This window comes from Chiloscyllium plagiosum, chromosome 31 (assembly GCF_004010195.1).
Source record: "Chiloscyllium plagiosum isolate BGI_BamShark_2017 chromosome 31, ASM401019v2, whole genome shotgun sequence".
In the NCBI taxonomy this organism is placed as follows: Eukaryota; Metazoa; Chordata; class Chondrichthyes; order Orectolobiformes; family Hemiscylliidae; genus Chiloscyllium; species Chiloscyllium plagiosum.
This window is the reverse complement of record NC_057740.1, coordinates 13,593,671-13,609,866: the sequence shown is the minus strand read 5'-3', so window position 1 is coordinate 13,609,866 and position 16,196 is coordinate 13,593,671. Positions and strand designations below refer to the sequence as shown.

The 16,196-nt window shown below is 39.8% G+C and overlaps 1 protein-coding gene across 2 annotated transcripts in view; it reads left to right on the top strand.

Moving 5' to 3' along the window:
- Positions 1-12,332, top strand: part of LOC122565226 (protein-lysine 6-oxidase-like) — a 39,368-nt gene extending 27,036 nt beyond the window's left edge. For both annotated transcript variants that reach the window (XM_043720985.1, XM_043720984.1), the window contains 2 exons: positions 4,974-5,089; positions 9,653-12,332. In XM_043720985.1, coding sequence (XP_043576920.1) covers positions 4,974-5,089; positions 9,653-9,659 — 123 coding nt within the window. In that variant the 3' untranslated portion in view covers positions 9,660-12,332. The remainder of the gene's footprint in view (positions 1-4,973; positions 5,090-9,652) is intronic.
- Positions 12,333-16,196: the final 3,864 nt, after the last annotated feature.

Below are 16,196 nucleotides of genomic sequence, written 5' to 3'. Positions count from 1 at the left end.
TGCAGAACACAAACAAAGCAATGGTGATCAGATCATTGCTGGGTGAGTGTCACTTGATTGCACCTTCCATCATTTTATTTGATGATATACCAGATGTTGTCCACCCCTTTCATGTGCAGAACTGTACTTCAATAATTCTTTTCTTACTCAAAGACAAATTTCAGAAGGAAAAGGCACAATATTATCTATCAATTTGTTATTTTTGTTTCTAAACTTAATTTTAATTTAATTTAAACTTAATAATGACCATTTAAAAAATGCCAAGCAACAGAGCTAACTAATAAAACCTTTTGTTTATTTGCCTTTTTGATTGCCAAGCAGAGCTAGAAAAACAGAATAATTCTCAAGTACTGTTGACCAGGACGTGGGTGAGGGCTAGGTCTGAACCTACACTTTGGGTTTACCTAACACTGACCTTATGTTCATTGGTGGTGCACGCTCTAAGCTAACTTTGGCAGAATTCATTTGAAAGTGGGCATTGGAAGTATGTTGCTTGTTAGCCTGGATTCCTCTCCTCCCAGCCTGCTTTGTGGACAGGCTTTTGGAGAAGTAAGGTGAGTTGGGCAAAGGCCTTGGGATCATATAGCCTTTATTTCACTCCAACTGCCTCATGGAGATGGGGTCAAGATGCTATGTGAAGGACTCTCAGGGCCTCCACCTTCCTGTAAACCAATGTGCAACCAGCTCTAATTTATTTATCCTACTCATTGAACTTGGCACATGACAGATGGTGATGGGGCATTTTGGAATGTTAGATATAATGCATGACTTGGTGATTAGAACTATGTTATGTTGTGACTTGCATGGTGTGTGGGACTGTCCTCCTCATTTTAACATAGGTCCCCAGAGAATATTGGAGAGAACTTTGCTGGATTGTCTGGGCAGGTTGTGCTTTGTTGTTTTTAGTGTCTAAGCCTGTAAGGTGATCAATCTGGTTTTATTTTTATTTGACTTTTCTGTGATGATTTGATCCAGCAGAGTGGCTTGCCGAGCCATTTCAAAGCACAGATAAAATTTAAATAGATTGTTGTTGGTCTGGAGTTACACATAGATCAGACCAGGTAAGAAAGGCAGATTTTCTTCCCTGAAAAAACATGAATGAATTGCACGGATGTTTCGGAAAATCTGGTATTTTGATTATCATTACTGAGACTGGTGTTTTAATTCATATTTATTCATTAATTGAATTTAAATATTTTTGGCATGGGTTTAAAGCAACTCAGCTTCAATTTTCAATTCTTCTAAGATGCAAGATGCAGGGAAATGGAGAAAAAAATAATCTGTTGTAAGTTGCAGTAGACTTTGGACTGGCATTCACAGGTTGCTGTAGACTGCCCAACATGGAGCTTGAGGAATCTCACATAGGTCATCCACATCCCTGCCTGAAAAATGTGACAGAGGCATGAAAGAATTTCACTGCTTTTATTTTCAATTCTTTTCAGCTCTCTACACTTCTGAGGAGTGGATTTTGACTTGGTTGCAAGTTAAACAGGTGCTGTCTGGGTCCACCTATTTCCCCATTGATTAATCATCACATATGAACATAGATGGTGAATGTTGGCAGGTTATCATACAGTGTGTGGAATTGCATATGAGGCTGATGCTGTCCTCACATGACTTCCAGGCACAGTTGCAGCTGCAAATGCTGGACAGTGATCAGGATTGGGAGTGCCAGTTGGTATTTATTCTTAAATAAATATACACTGATTTCTCACTATTTCATGGTACCCAAACTGCTGATGGCTGATACCATCAAAGAATTGCCAGGCTTTAGCAAGCTGTAAGCTGAAGAACAAAAAATAATAAGTTGATTTCCGTTCAAGTCTTGGCTTGAAAATTAATTGGCACCATACGGAATCCAAAACAGGATTCTAAGGCTCCAGCATTGTAGATACTGTGTGCATATTCCTGGCTGGAAGTATGCCGTCCATCATATTGGTTAGGTCTTCGCAAAAGGCATCTAGGATATCCAGCACATTCATATGGAAATCCCTAGACTCATTTTTGCTTCAGGTCTCTTTCTCAAATGGGACTGTGAATGACTGCAGCACACTCTATTAAAGCTGCCATCTCTTTAAACTGTTTACTGGCTGAACTATTGTTCCTTAAAGTGTTTACTGGAGACAGCCACTAAAAAGGTAAGATTAATTTTCTTCATTTATCAGACATGCAGGAGTCCTTCTTCCAGATTCATATTAAACTGAGGGAAACTGCCAGCAACATGCCTAAAACCACTTCCAGACATTCCTGATGACTCTGAGCAAGCCAATGTGGTTGCCCTATTGCAAGCAACATATTGCTACTCGGGTGCCAAAGTGATGTAAACTGTTTATCAGTAATAATCTAACAAGAGGAAGGAATAACTTGCCATGATCCTGCTGTTAGTCCTTTAGGCATTTGCACTGCCCACTGCACTGGGATCACATGCTGGTTCACGATAGCTCCAATTTCAAGACTTTGAGATAATGGAAGCAGAGGTCTTTAAGCCCTGGGTTTTTGTCTTTCTACCTCATTTTTAAAAACAGGTTCTGTGCACGGTGGCACAGTGGTTAGCACTGCTGCCTCACAGTGCCAGAGACTTGGGTTCAATTCCTGCCTCGGACAACTGTCTGTGTGGAGTTTGCACATTCTCCCCGTGTTTGCCTGGGTTTCCTCCGGGTACTCCAGTTTCCTCCCACAGTCCAAAGATGTGCAGGTTAGGTGAATTTGCCATGCTAAATTGCCCATAATGTTAGGTGTAGGGGAATGGGTCTGGTGGGTTGCCCTTCAGAGGGTCGGTGTGGACTTGTTGGGCCGAAGGGCCTGTTTCCACACTGTAAGTAATCTAATCCATTTGGGATTAACAAAATTACTGTAAAATATACAATTCTCTTTTTTTTAAGAAGTGACAAAAGCAAATTTAATATCAAAGAATTTCAGGGAGACTACCTTTCATGTGTGAGATGAGATGTTGAGAGGTTAATCTTGATCTAAGTAGTTATGGGTTCTGCATTTGCACCTGTTTTGTATCTCAACCAATTTTACTTTGTGATGGCTTGTTGAATATAAAATGGGTGGCCTGACCCAAATCGGCTCTACAGGCTGGGTTTCAATAACTGTGAATTTCAACAGTACGTCATAGCTAAGACAGATCATGTTCTTTGCTGAAATACTCACTTTCTGGAACAAGTCAATCAAAAGTGGAAATGGTGACTGACTTTTAAGGTGTAATGATAATTTCAGGCAAAGACCAGGTTTTTCTGGCTTGGTGCACAGAGACAGATTCCGTAAACTCGACCTTCAGAAATGGATGACTGAATGTTAGCTTTTTGGTGGAGATTAAAAGCCAGAACGTGCAACTCCAGAGGAATTTTGGAGGCTGCCTGGTGTGGAAGCCACTAGCAGAAGGCCTGTTTTGGGGATCAGTGTCCCCTTGCTCCATCCATGGTAATTCATGCCATCATATGCTCCTTTACCTACCTCCAAGGCCCTTCGTACTGCTATGTCAAGCTGCCCTGCTCCAGCCAGCAATTGCAGCCGTTCTACCAACCATTGATGAAATATGGTGATCCACTTATCCTATTGCCCTTTTATATGCTAACCAATATCCTCCCAACCACTATTTTTCACCTTTACATTTACATTGTCAATTTACCATGTATCCAGCATGCACAGCGCTCAGGCTCCATATAAATACAATGAACTTCTGTGAAATAAAGTTCAAACTGTCTATTACAGACTTCACAACATTGAATTCTCTCATTCATCAACCCATTTACATTCCTTCACCTTCAAACAATAAATATTTTATTAAAGGGCACAATCCCCTTTAACAAATAGCCATAGCATTCATAGTTCCACATCAAACAGTCTATGACTACTTATAGTTGTCAATTTAACCATGAAATCACAAGAACCCCACTGGAATAACTGATAGTCATAACTTAGGCATGTAGCACTAATACAGCCTTGGAAGCACTCAGACTTATCAATAGACAGGGTAAAATAGCCAGGGTAAACAATCCAGATATGTTTTCATCCAAACATTTCAATGATAAGACTTTAGGATCTAATGATAGTTTGACAGCTCCCTTTCACAGGTCTTCTCAACAGCTCCTTTTGACAGGTGTTTCAGTCAATTTTGATAGGTACTGTTGAAGGCCTCTCTTGACACTTACCAGGTTCCTTTTGGCAGGTGCTCTGACAGTCATGATAGTTGATTTTGACCTGTATGTTGACAGTTCCAATATGCTTTATGCAATTTTTTTCACACACTTATGCTTACTTTTAAAAATCCCAAAGGCCACTGATCAATTCCAAAGTGTACCTGACCTCCACTAAAGGTGTCCTGAGACTAGAGCCACAAAGCATCTTCATCCTCTCCAAAAGAGATCCTGGATAGTCGATGAAATGTATAAAATTCAGACTTGCTCTTCACAGGCTACTTGGGTTTTACACTCCAAGGCTATCAAAATCTTTCTTCTGTGGATGCAGCAGATGAATTAAATGGCCAGCTACTTCTATGAACTAAGTTCACAGAAACCATGACCACTGAAAATGGGAAATATGTATTTGAGGCAGACTTGTAATTTCTAAGCTTCCTGATGTGGAGAAAATCCCTGCCCAACAATTGTTTCCTTATACTGCTAACTGAGACAAACCATCTAGCACATGGGTTTCCCCCTTTGTTATAAGATTCATAGATTCATAAGACATAGAACAGAATTAGACCATTCAGACCGCCAAGTCTGCTTCTCCATTTGATCATGGCTGATATGCTCTTCACCCCCATTTTCCTGCCTTCTCCCCATAACCTTTTAATCCATTACCAATTAAAAATCTAAGTCCTCATTAAACTTACTCACTGTCCCAGCATCCACTGCATTTTGGGGTAGTGAATTCCACTGATTCAGTTACTACAATGAATACACTTCCCATCGGAGTTGAATTATTCATACTTTATCTTACTCTAATCATTCTTATTACTGTTGTAGGTTTCAGTGAATCCAGGATTCCTGGTTCCAGAATCAGTAATGACAAACAATGTGGTCAGGTGTGATATTCTGTATACTGGGAGCTACGTGTCAGCTAGAAACTGCAGAATTACAAGGTTTGTACCATTTTTTCTAAATCAAAGGTGATACATTTATTTGTTATGGACTTTTATTTACAATTCTAAATGCATTTCCTGATTTTTATAATGGGAATCACTGAGTGTTTAAATTTACTCATGGGATGTGGGAGTCACTGACTGCAACAACAGGCTGTGCCCATCCCTAGTTGCCTTTGAGAAGGTGGTAGTGAACTGTCGTCTTAAACTGCTGAAGTCTGGAAGTCCAAGGTAGACCCACAATGCTGTTACGGTGGGTGCTTCAGGATTTTAATCTAATAACAATGAAGGTACAGCTACACATTTCCAAGTCAAGGAAGGGAACTTGCAAGTGGTGTTCCCATGTATTGACGACACTTGTCCTTTCAGATGGTAATACTGTGAGTTTCGAAGGTGTTGTCTAAGGAGCCTCGGTGAATTTCTGCAGGGCATCTTGTAGATTGTATACACTACTGGTACTGAAACTTGGTAGTGGAGGGATTGAATGTTTGTCAATGTGGTGTCAATCAAGCAGGTTGCTTTATTCTAGATTGTTGAGCTTCTTGATTACTGTTGGAGATGCACTCATCTAAGAAAATTTGATTGGGGCAGTCCCTTGGACAGTGCTCTAAGGAATCAAGATCCAGAATTTTGACCCATAAATTGTAAAGGAATGGCAGTATTGTTACCAGTCTGGATGGTGTGTAGCTTGGAGGGGAAATTGTATATGGTGGTATTTCAATTCATGTTCTTCTTGCTGGTTAGGACCATGGGTTTAGAAGATGCTGCCGAAGGCACAGTGCATCTTGTGGAAGATATACATTGCTGCCTCTGTGTGTCAGTGGCGATTGAATTGAATATTGAAGGTGATAAATGGTGTGCCAATCAAGTAGACTGCTTTGTACTGGAGGGTGTCGAACTCCTTCATCTATACTTGTAGGGGCAAGTGGAGAGTATTCCATCACACAGTTGACTTGTACATTGTAGATGGTCGATAGGCCATGGGGAGAAAGGATGTCTGTGACTCACCAAAGAATTCCCAGCTGCTAACTTGTCATAACTGGTCCAGTTTAATTTCTGGTGAATTGTAGCCCCCAACCTATTGATAATAGGGGAATTCAGCTATACTAATGCCATTGAATGTCAAGAGGTGATTGGATTCTCTCTTCTTGAAGATGGTCTTTGTGTGGCATGAATGTAACTTACTATTTATCATCCAAGCTTGCATGTTCTCTGGGTCTTTCTACAAGTAGGCATGAGCTGATTCTGTATCTGAGGAGTTGCAAATGGTGCTGAACATATGTAACCATCAGTGAACCATATTCTCACTTTTGATGTTATGAAGGTGGGAATGTCTTTGATGAAGCAACTAATGATGGTTGGCCACACTATCCTGAGGAATTTGTGCAATGATGTCCTGGGTCTGAGATTGACCTCCAAAGACCATTGCCATATTTCTTTGTGGTAGCTACGACTCCAGCCAGAGGAGAAGTTTTCTCCCGAGTCCCATTAACTCCCATTTTAATAGGCTTTTTGTGGGGTAGTCAGGAGCAGTCACTCTCACCTTACTTCTGGAGTTCAGTCTTTTGTCCATGTTTCGATTAAGTCTGTGACAAGGTCAGAATGGCCCTGGAGGAAGCCAATCCGGATGTCATTGTTGAGTAAGTGCTACTTGTAGCACTGTGGAAAACTCATCTATCACTTTGTTGATAATGCACAATAGAAAGATAGGGTGGTAATCGGTGAGGTTGAATTTGGTCTGATTTTTGTAGACAGACCATACCTGGGCAATTATCCATATTGATGGGTAAATGCCACTGTTGTAGATGTACTGGAACTGCTGGGCTAAGGGTGCCAAGAGAAATGAGTTTTCAGTACTATTGTCAAGCCAAATATTCTTTACAGTGCCTTCAGCTGTTTCTTGATACAATAATGGAATGGTTTGAATTGGCTAAAATCTGGTCTGTGATGCTGGAGGAGGGCAAGATGAATCATCTACTTAGCACTTCTGGCTGAGGATAGTTGAAAATTAGATTATTTACAGCGTGGAAACAGGCCCTTCGGCCCAACAAGTCCACACCGACCCTCCGAAGAGCAATGCACCCAGACCCATTCCCCTACATTTACGCCTTCACCTAACACTATGGGCAATTTAGCGCGGCCAATTCACCTAACCTGCACATCTTTGGACTGTGGGAGGAAAGCCACGCAGACACGGGGAAAATGTGCAAACTCCACACAGACAATTGTCCGAAGTGGGAATTGAACCTGGTCTCTGGTGCTGTGAGGCAACAGTGCTAACCCAAATAATTTATCCTTGTCTTTTGCACAGATATGCTGGGTTTCCACATCATTGAGGAAGGAATATTTGTGGAGACGTCTCCTCCATTTAGTTGTTTAATTATCTACCACCACTCATGAGTGAATGTGATTGGATTGCAGAGCTTTGATTTGATTCACTGGTTGTAGAATTGCTTAGCTCTCGCTATTGTATGTTGTTTTCACTGCTTAGCATGCTAGCTGTCCCGTGTTATAGGATCAGTGGTTTGGCACGTCATCTTCTGGTCTGCCTGGTGTTGCTGCCTTCCACATTGACTGAAGGCTGATCCTCTAGTTTGATGGTAACAGTAGACAGGCGTATATGCTGGGTCATAAATCATAGAATCCCTTTGCTGTGGAAACTTGCCATTCAGCCCAACAATTCCACACAGACTCATCCCCCTAGCCTATTCCTTAATCTTGCATTCCCATGGACAATCCACCTAACCTGTACGTCTTTGGACTGTGGGAGGAAACTAGAGCACCCAGAGGAAACCCACACAGACACTGGGAGAATATGCAAACTCCACACAGATAGTCTCCCAAGGCTGGAATTGAACTTGGGTCCCTGGCACTGAGAGGCAGCAGTGCTGACCAATGAGCTACCATGCCACCCAAAACTGAGGTTGTAGATTGAGGGGCCCACAGCCCCTCATGGATTTGCAGTTCTGATTTGCTAGATCTGTTCAAAATCTATCGCATTGAGCATAGTGGTCTTGTTCCGGTGTTTCTTGTCAGCATATATGAATTAGAACTCCAGATACACGGTCGGTTTTGAACTCCCATATCAAATCATTAGCCTGAGCCTCCGGAGTACTAGTTCAGTGATATTACCATTACACTACTATCTCTTATGGAGTGGAGACAGGTTCTTTGTCCAATTAAGGGTGTTGGTTCAACTCTCAAGACTGGCTGGCCTATCAGAAGCCAGAGTTGGAGGGTTGGAGCTTTCAGGAGGGGCTGAACAGGCGGGGGCTGTTTTCCCTGGAGTGTCAGAGTCTGAGGGTTGACCTTATAGAGGTTTATAAAATCATGACGGCCAAGGATAGGGGAAGTAGACAAAGTATTTTCCTTGGGGTGAGTCCAGAACTAAAGGGTATAGGTTTAAGATGAGAGAAGAAAGATTTAAAAGAGACCTAAGGGATAATTTTTTCATGCAGAGAGTGGTGCATGTATTGAATGAGCTGCCAGAGGAAGTGGTGGAACCTGGTCCAATTATAACATTTAAAAGGCATCAGGATGGGCACATGAATAGGAAGGGTTTAGAAGGATATGGGTCAAGTGCTAGAAAATGGGACTAGATTAGGTTAGGATGTCTGGTCAGTATGGACAAGTTGGACCAAAGGTTCTGTTTCCATGCTGAACCTCTCTATGACTCTATGAGCAATCGGTCAAGCAGAGGCTAAGAAAGCAATAGGGTGCTTCAAAATGGAGGTGCCCTCTCCCTGTAAAACCTTAAATAGAAACAAATTAATCAGCCAGGCCAGCACTCTAGTCTGGTTCAGGAAATATCTTTACAGAATGTCATTTAGCTACATTACATTCAGGTAGCACAGTGGCTAGCACTGTTACCTCACAGTGCCAGGGACTCTGGTTCGATCCTAGCCTTGGGCAACTGCCTGTGTTCTCCTTGCGTTTGTGAGAGTTTTTGCCGGGTGCTCCAGTTTCCTCTCTCAGTCCTAAGATGTGTATATTAGGTGGATTGGCTGTGCTAAATTGCCCATAGTGTCCAGGACATGCAAGCTAGGTGGACTGGCCATGGGAGATACAGGGTTACAAGAATTGAGTGGGTCTGGGTGGGATGTTCTTTGGAGAGTTGATATGGACTGAATGACCTGCTTCCATGCTGTAAGGATTCTATGAAGCAGGGAGGGTCTGTCAGCCTATTGGAATACTCACAACTTATACCTCAGTCTATGACTGGGCAGTAATTTCCTGGCAGTAAAATAGCTACATACTGGGTTTGGAAACTGGAGGATGATTGGAAAACCTTATTGATCTCCTTTAAATGTTAATGAATCTAATTGGCTATTCTGCTGGTCCTACCTCAGCAAAAATGTTTGACATAGGAATTGGGTTGGGAAATAAAGTTGTCTCAGGCATTTTTGGGCCCCATATATCTCTGATTCTTACCTTGGCAAAGTCTAACAATTCAAACCATTGACTGGACTTATGACTTCGGCATACAGATAACTTTTTGTTAGGCATGTTCTGTGTATTAATTACAATGCAATTATAATAATTTAAAACATTTTCTCTCAACAGATACTAAGGATGACTCTTAGATGTCAAATGGTGAATTGCTGGACTCCAGAGTTGGTTAGAAGTGTGTGTATTCTTAGAATTTTTGCTTGTTCAGTTTTGTGATTGCATTTAACAGTTTTGTGAAGAAAGTCTGTGACTTTAGTTTTGCTTCAGGCCTACAATATTGTGTTACCAATTTAGAATAATTGTTGCAATACAACAGGGAACTTTGTGATAATTCCAGTACAATTTTGCAACCTCCATAATATTCCAATTTCTATTTTTCCTTTCCTTCCCAATATAGTTCTCCTGAAACAAGAAGTTGTTACAGTCAGACAAGGCCTGACATAAGTACATCTTGTTGAGATACGGGAAGTATAACTTTGCTGGGATTATCATTTACATATATATTTCTACCATTTTGTAACATAGCTCCTTGGAAGTCTAAAATCTTATACATTGTAGGATGATGAGGGAAGGGAGTTCAAGATTACTTTTAAGGAAATAGATTAATATACTTAAGACCTGATAAAATTCTCAGGGCACTGCAACATAGTTACAGCACAGAAGGAGGTCATTCAGCCAGTATCTGTATTAGTTCTCTGCAAGAGCAACTCATCTTGTCCCATTCTTCTGTCTTTTTTCCTTGTAACCCTGTAATCTTCAAATAATTATACAATTTTCTTTTGAAGGTGGTGATTGAATCTGCTTCTACACTCTGGCATTTCATTCCAGTTTGTAATGACTCACTGCGTGATAAAGCTACTTCTCTTATTAATGAGACTTTTTTCCACGTCACTGATCTCATTTGGGCTTCAATTCTTTGCCCAAAGGGGACAGTTTCTCTCTTTCTTTTCTGTCTAGACTCCATATAATTTTAAACACTTTCAATAAATCTCCTCTTAACTGTTTCTTCAAGAAGAATGGCCCTAACTTCTCCAATCTATCCACACAGTGAGATCTTCTTGACCAGTTACAGTACAACTTTGACTTCAGTTGGAACTTGGCGAGAAGAATAATCAGGTGTTGCATTGTCCTGAAATGGTTCTCAGATAATTTATTTCTTTCTTGATTTATCAATTTAGAACTATTCTCTTGAACTTTTTCTCCCTTTCTCCTGCAACCTTGAAGCTTTTAAAACTCAAGGTTAGTATCAATGAAACCTTTTCCTGATTTATTCCTCTTTTGCTCACAGGCTTGTAATATGAACTTTTAACTTTTATCTGGGCTTTTCAATTCAAATAAAATTATATTTTAGCTAATTTTATATTGGACAATCTGTATCCACCAAGTTCTATTAGAATAGTGTTTTTATAGAAACAAGATCTGAATTTTTTGAGCCTTTAATCCAAACTCATTGAGATTTAAAGTACTTATGCACTTTATACTTGTGCCATTGATCCCATAACTAGGAGGTTAAACCTGAAACAGGAAATATAGTTTTCTTATGATGGTATCTTGTGAAATCTCAACAAACTTTGAGCAATGGATATGGAATAGGCTAACAGTAGACACAATTAATTTTTCACAGTTTTTCAGAAACAGCAGGATTAGTATTTTGGAATGAGTTTAATGGTTCAGAGAATAATTATAGGCTGAGATGGTAGGCATGTAACGAAGCTTTTTTTGCTAAAATAAATCATTATACCGATGAGGCTTTTGGGAGAACTCTGAAAAGATCTGGCACAAGGTTGTATTGATTGTGATATAAAGGACATTAGTGTGTGTCAGGCAATAGGGATCGTTCCTCTGATAGGAAATTGTAAAATGCCATTGATAATTTATGTAGAAATTACTATTGGCATGACATTAAGGCAAATAGATTACTTCGAAACAGCCAGGGAAGGGTGAGAGATACTGCATTTTAACATTATTAAATGGGACAAGCTATCAAAACAAATGTCCCCTTTTTTAAACAATAGTTTGCTTATATTCTGCTGAAATTTAGGCCCCCAGACATGGATTTATTTTTGTAAGGACTCTTCTCCTGAATTTTATACTTTTATTTTGCACTGAGACTTCAAATGTCTGAAGGCCACAAGTTATGTTTACACTAAGGGCAGAGGTCTACATCGAACTCCCACTGTTCAAGAAGACAAATAAGCATGAGGCAGATAGAAAGAAACAGTAAAAAGAGTTTGAAAAGTTCTTAATTTCACATTTTGAAAGCCCAGTTAATTAATTGGATGAATATTGTGTGTGAATGTCAAAATATAAATTCCAGAAAAATACATCAACTGGAAAATGTATGTTTGACTAAATTTCATGAAACAGTTCTTAATGTTTAAGACCTTTTCTTGATGCCTTGAGTTTTGGTTCAAAAAGTTTATTGAAGCCCTGTATGGTGATATATGCTATTTCCAAATTATTCAATAATTCCTCTAAAAGTTGCTATGTACTTTTAATGGAGCACTTTTAAGGCCAACTATTCACTGAACTTTCAATATTTTAGGATGATTTGAAACATATTCATAGTTCATAATTCATAATTTCTCCATCCTCCTGTTATTATGAAAAAGTCATAGCCTCTAGCTTTCTTTAAGCAATACTGCAGTATTTGTAAATAATCAGTTTGGGTTCCAACTTTTAATTCCAGCTGTGACACCAAATGTTGTATCCCCTTCACACCAAGGTTATTTGAAATCTTCGAGGAGAAAGTGAGGTCTGCAGATGCTGGAGATCAAAGTTGAAACTTTATTGCTGGAACAGCACAGCAGGTCAGGCAGCATCCAGGGAACAGGAGATTCGACGTTTCGGGCACGTTCCTGAAGAAGGGCCTGTGCCCGAAACGTCGAATCTCCTGTTCCCTGGATGCTGCCTGACCTGCTGTGCTGTTCCAGCAATAAAGTTTCAACTATTTGAAATCTTCGACAACCACCTGTTGGTTTACTTAGCTGGGGTTCAGGAGGGATCAGGTGAGCTTGAAGTTCCAGCTCTTAGTAAAAAGAAAAGAGCATAACTAGCACTCCTGGAACACCTATTTGAGAGAAAGAGACCTGATATGTCATTGTATCTCAAATGGTTCATAGCCGACAGGTGCTCAGTTGAAGAACATATTCTACAGCGAGATTGGCAAATTCTTGGAAACAAAAGGAATCAAGGGTTTTGGGTGTTGAGAGTCCAACCATTGCCCTTGACATTCAATGGCATTACCACTGTTGAATCCCCCACTATCAACATTCTAAGACTGACCAGAAACTGAACTAGACGAGCCACATAAATACTGTTATTAAAGGAGCAGGAATCCTGTACCTAGTAGCTCATATCCTGACTCCTCAAAGCCTGTCAACCTTCTACAAGATTCAGATCAGGAGTGTAATGGATTACTCCCTACTTACTTGGATGAATGCAGCACCAACAACAGTCCAGAAACTTGACAGCATCCAGGATGAAGTAGCCTGCTTCATTGGCAGCCCATCCACCACCTTCAACATTCACCTCACAACCAACAAAACACAGAGGCAGCAGATATGTTGAAATGCAATAACTTACCAAGCCTCTTTTGACAACATATCCCAAATTCATGACCTCTACCACTTAAAGGACAAGATCAGCAGATGGCTGGGAACACCACTACCTGAAAGATCCCCATCGAATCTCACACTTTCCTGAGACGGACCTATATCATCTTTACTTAACTGTTATTTGGTCAAAATACTGTAACTACTGTCCTAATAGCTCTGTGAGTAAATGTAACTGCTATGGATGGCAACAGTTCAATAAGGCAGCCTACCATAACCGTCTCAAGCATAATTAGGGATGGACAACCAATTCTGACCAAGCCAGAGATGATCAATCCAATAAGTTAATTTTTAAAGAGTTGTAAAGTGGAATTTGTACAAAAGTTAACCCTTGATATTACTGAATGCTGAGCATGATTATTGGGCTGTATGGTTTGTTCTTCCTCTTGTGTTCTCGTAGTTATGTTGCGAATCAACCATTTTATTATTTTATCATAAAAACCATGCTGTGCCTTCCATTTCCAGTACTGGCAATACTGTAGAACCTGTGTCAGGTTTCCAGTTAAGTGTCAAACTTGTGCAAGCTTGAAGATCTAGATTGAAACTGCTCCAAATTACTTCACATAGCCTCTTGATAGACAACAGACAGAAGACTTTCATCCCATTAATCTGGGCTGGTTTTGTATTCACTCCCCAAAGATAAAAGATTAGCTTTTCATCTGAAGAACACCCTGTTCCCCAGGAACTTGTGCTATGGATTTTTAAGATAAGAACAGTCCTATTTACTCTAAATTTCTAGCACTGCTATTCAACATGACATGACTAGTTCATTGCAGGCAGCTAAGGCAGACACTTTCTTAAAGGTCTTTGTACTTTAACAGAAAACCTTGTAGGATGCAATGTTTCTCCCCATAGATTTTTAAGAATATAAACTTGATATGGTGTGATTTTTAAACCGCATTTTCTAATTTTTATGTATTAGTATGAAAGAAGGTGTTTGTATAAAAATGATTAATTGTGTAGAATAAAACCATTTGGAGAAAACATTGTGTAGTTTTTCCTGTGGTTAACATTTATGTGGCCTACTACACAATCAGTACATAATTGTTAACTGAGAACATTAACAAAAATTGATAAACAGTTTCAAAATAGCAGCGAGTTCAAGAACAGCGCTTGTATGTGAAAACTTCTACATTGGTTTTTAAATAGCTGTGCCTAATGTTACTTGCATTTGGATGAAAAAAGACATATAGATTAAAGCCTTAATTGAAAAATCTAAACAAAGTGGCAATACGTTTCTGTAAGAAATCCAGAGATTTTTATAAGAACAACATTGATAACACTGTTTAATTTTAGAAACTTTATGTTTCATATAGTTTTCTTCAGGCTAAAATACCGTAAAAGGCTAAGAATTTCCACAGAGATACACGTATTCCAATGTCACAAGAGCTGAGGAAATTCCAAGCCCAGATCTTTAAAAAAATTAACTAAATCATCATTCCTCCAAAAATAACCTCATATTGGTCACTAATGATTGTCCATGTCACTCGCCAACCGCATCAGTTCAGGAGTATTTGATCCCAGAGAGACCCTATTACAGTCACTTTTCACATTAAAACTGATAAACCTCTGCTAAGCAACATCCCAGTTCATACTGGCATCCTTCAACCTACTGCTGCTCCTCAACCCAATGGTGTTCTCTTCACTTTTCTTCTTCCCATCCTCCAAAGTAATTCTACCATGTTACTCTTCTTCAACAGAGTTTGTGATTATTTTATTCATTACTTTCCTTGTTTAAGCTACTACTTTGCTATCTCCATTCAAAATGACATTTTTTTTTGTTCCAAGTTCAACCTGGCACACTTTTCATTCTTGGTTTCAACTGTTAAGGCATTCAACTTTGCTCTAGTTTATGCTGCCACTTGTTTTCTGTCTCCACTTAAGCAATGTCTGAGCCCACATGTTCTATGTCTGAAGTTGAAAGTCCCAAACTGGCTTGCAGACAATGAATACTCTATATTGTACTTAGCAAAATGACAAACAGTCTTATTTGTGTTAACAGAATTTGAAGGAGGAGGAAAAGGAAATTAAGTAAATGCGCAAAACTTTTATTTCTCCTGTGATCCAAATGTTTTGCCAAATGGCCCGCTGTGTCTGCCTATGAAATAATCCATGAAAGGTTCGAGACATGTTCATGTAGGGAACCTAGGAAACCTTTAACATGTTCATAAAATGCCAAGTACAGGATTCAGACAGGGTACGAGATCAAAAGTTTACTTACACTAACATGAGATCTAGGCCATTTTCAACCTTACAATGGTCACAGTGTTATTCCTGAGAAGTTGCTCCCTATCAATTATTTCATCATCCTGTTGCTCAGTGTAGGCCAAGATTCACTTATAATTTGTTTCTGCTTCAGCATTCCTTTCATTAAATCATGGGGCTACAGAAGGCCATTTTACCCACCTTAACTCTCCACTGATTCTCCACATCTCTGTCTCCCATCATCCTCTATCCCACCCTTGCCCAAAACCACTGCTGAATTGATTGTTCCTTAATTAATTCTGGGATTTTCTATTTTTCAGCTCAGAAGTTCATTCTAAATGTTGTCCACTCCCAGTGTAAACTGAACCTCCTGATATGAATCGTAAAATGTTTCTTTTTTTGTTCCAATCTGTTACCTTTCCCACTGTTTAAGTCCCAGAATCACCTTTTACATTAATTACTATATACCTTTATATGATCACTTCCCAATATCTTTCCAGGTTCTAAAGATATGGTATCTCCAGTCTTTCCTCAACTTCTTTGAAGAGGTAACAAATAGGTTAGACCAGGAAACCCAGTGGATGTTATCCACCTAGACTTCCAAAAGGTTGTTGTGGTTCAGTTCGCCGAGCTGGGAATTTGTGTTGCAGACATTTCGTCCCCTGTCTAGGTGACATCCTCAGTGCTTGGGAGCCTCCTGTGAAGCTCTTCTGTGATGTTTCCTCCGGCATTTATAGTGATTTGTTTCTGCCGCTTCCGGTTGTCAGTTCCAGCTGTCCGCTGCAGTGGTCGGTATATTGGGTCCAGGTCGATGTGCTTATTGATCGAATCTGTGGATG